The sequence below is a fragment of the Portunus trituberculatus genome, chromosome 46 (assembly GCF_017591435.1).
Source record: "Portunus trituberculatus isolate SZX2019 chromosome 46, ASM1759143v1, whole genome shotgun sequence".
Taxonomy (NCBI): Eukaryota; Metazoa; Arthropoda; class Malacostraca; order Decapoda; family Portunidae; genus Portunus; species Portunus trituberculatus.
The window spans coordinates 7,764,058-7,769,057 of NC_059300.1; the positions used below are offsets into that span (position 1 = coordinate 7,764,058).

General features: G+C 38.2%; 1 protein-coding gene across 3 annotated transcripts in view; it reads right to left on the reverse strand.

The window, feature by feature from the left end:
* Positions 1–5,000, reverse strand: part of LOC123520067 (nephrin-like) — a 307,622-nt gene that overhangs the window by 104,432 nt on the left and 198,190 nt on the right. For all 3 annotated transcript variants that reach the window (XR_006679159.1, XM_045281949.1, XM_045281948.1), the window contains exon 4: positions 4,837–4,969. Coding sequence is in view for 2 of the 3 variants with exons in the window: in XM_045281949.1 (XP_045137884.1) it covers positions 4,837–4,969 (133 nt within the window). In the remaining variant the exon portion in view is untranslated. The remainder of the gene's footprint in view (positions 1–4,836; positions 4,970–5,000) is intronic.

Sequence of the window (5,000 nt, forward strand, 5' to 3'; positions counted from 1 at the left end):
TTCTCTTCCTCTTCCTTCCTTTACCAAAACTTCTCCACAAAAGGCTCCCAAAGATGCAAGAGTCACGCCACACCTTGCCAAACTACCACCATATGCTTTTCGATTTAAAGGAAAAGTTTCATTGCCTGAACATATTCCATTCCAGACTTACTTTAGCCGGCGCGCGATCCTTGGCAGTCAACACAAGGGGGACTGACTCTGAGGTGCTTCCTGCATTCCTTCCTGAATTCCTTATCCCAAAAGGAATTCAAGGTCAAAGGCAAGATAAATATGATGAAGAAAGAGGACTGAGGAGGAGGAAGAGAGGAAAGCAGGAAATGGGGTCAGAAGAAAAGGAGAGTATCAGATTTGTAGTCAATAGAGAATAGAATGTTAATTTTGTTACATGTAAGTTACCTGCTCAATGAAGCGACTCTACGCATTACACACATCGTTAACCAGTAATGTAAGCATAGCATGGAAGACTGTATATAGAACACTCCCCATTTCGCCCTTCACTAACCTTAATTTTAATCATCTTTATACACGACAACTTCTCTATAGATATTACAACCCCTTCTAAGCATTTATTCTCACCGAATCAGGTGAAATAAGACGCAGATATGCTTGAAAACACAGCAGAGTGAGTGGTGAAGGAAAACGCAGAGTAAAGCAGTACCACTTTACTTTAAGAATTCAATAGAGTCTTCCTCGAAAAGAATACTCTCTACAAGGAAGACTGTAACATATTAAAGACAAAAATATCATCACCCAAGTTTTCCTACACCAAAACTTCACGATTATGTGATTATCATTTTGAGATTTTGGTGAAACTTTTGCTGTTGCATTTGATGTATCAAAAGTTTCGGATAAGAGTCTGAAGCAAATCTTTCATTTCTAAACAATTATCAATCAACCATACTTTTCTTTAACAAACTCTGGAATTCTCAGGTTAATTCTGTATTTCCTCCTTAGTATGACGAGCTTTCTCAAGAGTTAGGTTTGAAAACACTTATATTCTGGCTTTTGGTCACGCTTTTGCTTTTCATGGACTTGGCACTTCAATAGGCCTTTTTATTGCAATTTCTGTTGTTCTTACCATCGGTCATTCTACATAAATAAAAGAAAAAAACAGATCTAGACGAATGATTCACAGTGACCTATGACGCTGCTATTGCTGTAAGACACCCTATACATTCCAAAACATTCTGATTGATAGAACTTTCACAATTTCCAGATCGTGCCATTATTTCCCATCTCCCCTAAAAAAGTTAGCTACAAGTTCATCTTTCATAAGCAGTCCATTACTTTTCGTTTAAGTCGATTTTCATCTGAACAAATTCGAAGTCAGTGATATTACCAGAAACGAGTTCCTTGATGTGCTGTATTGTTTCCCAGTGATCGTGTCTCAAGACAACAGGAAAGAAGGGTCCGCATCTATTTTAGTATATTAGTTTTGGAGAAAGATGAAAAATTGACAGACACTGGAGAAAGAAAGTAAGAAAAAGAAATAAAAGAACCAGAGACGAAGAAGACATAATACAATGAACAAGGTGAAAGAATGCCAGAATAAATTTCTTTTTAAATGGAAAAGGAACAGAATATCATACGAACGTAAGGAAAACTGATAACTTATGGAATTAAAATACATATAAACTTTACGGTTGCAGCAAGACAGACAGAAGGTGCAAAGTGTAAACAGCTTAAAAGAAAAATGACAAATGTGAATAGTTTACAAGAAAAAGAGACAAAATATGCAACGTGTAATATATAGAGAACAGTTAATCTTTCCCCAACACTCGTGTATCAATATTGCGAATAACGTTAAAGAAAAAAAAGAAAAAAAAGATCACTGGTGAATGTAGGAAAAAATACAACGGTATGAAAAACAAAAGAGAAACACGATAGTTTCCAGAAAACGAAGAAATACATGTTACAAATGGAGAGATGCATATATATATTTACAACGTAGCAGACACAAGCATGGGATAAACAAAATGCGAGCGAAGGGAGAGGAGAAATCTGAAATATCAAAATAAATAACGAAAAAAAGGCGATAGTCTTTCCAATAAGAAGAGATAAACTTTGTGGAGAAAGGATTGCAAAGAAAATACAATAACAGTGAAGAAATAAAGGAGGGGACAAGTTGCATACAAAAGAAGAAAAGGGAGGAGGAGGACGAGGAGGAAGAGGAGGAGGAGGAAGAGGAGGAGGAGGAGGAGGAGGAGGAGGAGGAGGAGGAGGAGGAGGAGGAGGAGGAGGAGGAGGAGGAGGAGGAGGAGGAGGAGGAGGAGGAAAAGGACAGGAGACAGAAGAGAGAGAGAGAAGAGAGAGATAGAGGAGAGAGAGAGAGAGAGAGAGAGAGAGAGAGAGAGAGAGAGAGAGAGAGAGAGAGAGAGAGAGAGAGAGAGAGAGAGAGAGAGAGAGAGAGAGAATAGAAACGATGAAGAAAAACATATCCAGTTATAAAACAACAAAAACAAATGTAAAACGTGCGCCATGCATGAAATAGAGACGAGTGAATAAAAGATAAATGTGAAGGAAAGAGACACTGAGGAAATAAGGCAAGGAATAAACAAGGAGGAGGAGGAGGAGGAGGAGGAGGAGGAGGAGGAGGAGGAGGAAGGATGGGAATAACAGAGAATTGGGAGAAAGAAGATAATAGAGTAAGATAAAGACCTAAATCCTTGGAAATATGAGAGAAAGGAAAGGGAATAGAAGAGAGGAGGTTCTGAACGACAACTGAACTAAATCCGTACCAGAGAGAGAGAGAGAGAGAGAGAGAGAGAGAGAGAGAGAGAGAGAGAGAGAAAACGCTGGGAAATACTTAGGGTTATTTCTTATTCTAATGTCCTTACCGATATGTCAGTTTCGGTCCCGCGCACCACTGTTACTAAGAGCCTTGAAGGAGGTCAGTGAATGCCAGTAAGAGATCTTGAATTATATGACCAAGCAGAGGGAGGAGCAATGTACGTAATTTCTTAATCCTTTCACTATTATACTTCCTTCATATTATTACCAACGACATTTTTAATACTTAATCCCTTGAGTACCAAATTTCCATATCCATTCTGCTTACAATTTGGTGATTTTATACAGCTTCAGAAACTAACGTGGGGAATCAAAACAGTGAAAACTGTAGCCATTAATCTTCTGACCTCCATAGACCCTTCATAATGTCAATAAAATGGTCTAATCGTACACAAACTTAGTATTGAAGGGATTAATAAAATAGTCTCAAATATTTCAGTATCGTAGAAAAAAGGCATCAAATCTGATTCTTTTATTTCATAGCTTCATGCAAGCTTTCTTTCCAGTGTTCTGGATTCTAAGTTTAACAATTCATTTTAAAATGTTTCAGATACAAAATACTTTTGGGAGCGAAGAGAAAGACAAAAAAGACGTGTGGTGGTTAAGTAGGTAGGTGTAGGTAGGAACGTTTGATGCGACCCGCATAGACCCACGTTTAGGAGGCAAGCATAACAGTAAAAACATTGGTATTGATTTCAATTGAGACTACACCTTGGCAGGGGTTCATTTGTTATTCATTCGGTTCTTTGCATCACGACAATGAAATGGTAATACTGATGAGACAGACTTTTACTTACTGAGTATATCTATCTTCTTTCTTGGTATAGGGAAATATAACCAGTTTCTTATAATCAAAAGCACTCTTGTAACATTGCGTAACAATGCACGAGTGATTAATGATACGGGATTTCATTACGTTTCACGAAAATTAAGCTTGAATATCAGGAAAATAAATTTAAACTAGAGTATGCATAAAATACTGCGATATGTAAAACTATCACAAATATCACATCCCGTGCTTTTGACTGGTGTATCACGTTTGTTCACATGATAAAAAATAACAAAAAATCTTTGAAATGTTTTACCTTAGATAGGGAGTGTGTCTATATACTCGAACCAAGCTATACTGCACCATTATCTCACCTTTTTCCTTTCTTCATCCAGTAGAAATGATCAGATCAACGAAGAATGTTTTACCTACAAGATTCGAGGCATTTTTTTCTTATACCTCAGTGAAATCAAAGCAAACAACACCCCATCAATAGAGCGTACCGTCTTGTTTCGCTTCCACACCGTCATTTTCTAAACTTGCCACTCAATAACCACTTTGTTTCCTTGTTTAGTTTCATATTCAGCCGAGTTAGCTGACAGGTCGATATCTAAGGTATGGGGTGACATGACAGCCTGAATACTAAAGTGGTCGATGTGCACAAGGATAATGTCACATCACGAGGTCACCCTGTCAATATCCTGCTTTAATCACCACCATAACGCTCCATTATGGCGTGTAATGCTCCGGCAGGAAGCTGTCACTACTGTCCATCAATATGCAAAGAATCAATCAATCAATCCTCACCAATTGCCGTTATTCCTCACATGGCATGCACGATATCTCGCAAGTAGATGGAAGGGCATATATAAACCTTAAGTATGACTGCTATCGCTGCTGCTGCAATTACTACCATTACTGTTATTGCTGCTACTACTTCTCGTCATCACCGTATTTGAAAAAATAATGATAAGAAAAATTTATAGACAAAAGAATATTCAGAAAGAAAAAAAGTATGATGTGGTATTCAGTTAACTTAGGCTAGGTTAAATTTGAGAAATGTTAGACGAAAATTTTGGCCTTTTTCACTTTTTTTTTTTAATGTAAGCCAGGAGAATTAACTAAGGAAAAAAAATAAAGGAAAAAAGTTCTCTTAGCAGCCAAAGGATACAGACAAATACATCAAATACACGAATAATTTCATCCCTAAAATCTGTGTTTCAAATTTTCCCCACCGTATCATTAACCACCTATTTCCGTCACCATCGGTGCCTCACCTGTAGATGGGCTCCTTGTTGCCGTTCCTGTACCACAACACCACGTATACCATGTCTGAAGCCTCGATGTTCCCCACAACGCAGGGCAGCACCGCCTCCCGCCCCGCCACGGCCTCCACGCGTTGCCTCACACCTGCACGAGGAAAAAAGTCACTGTTATTTAT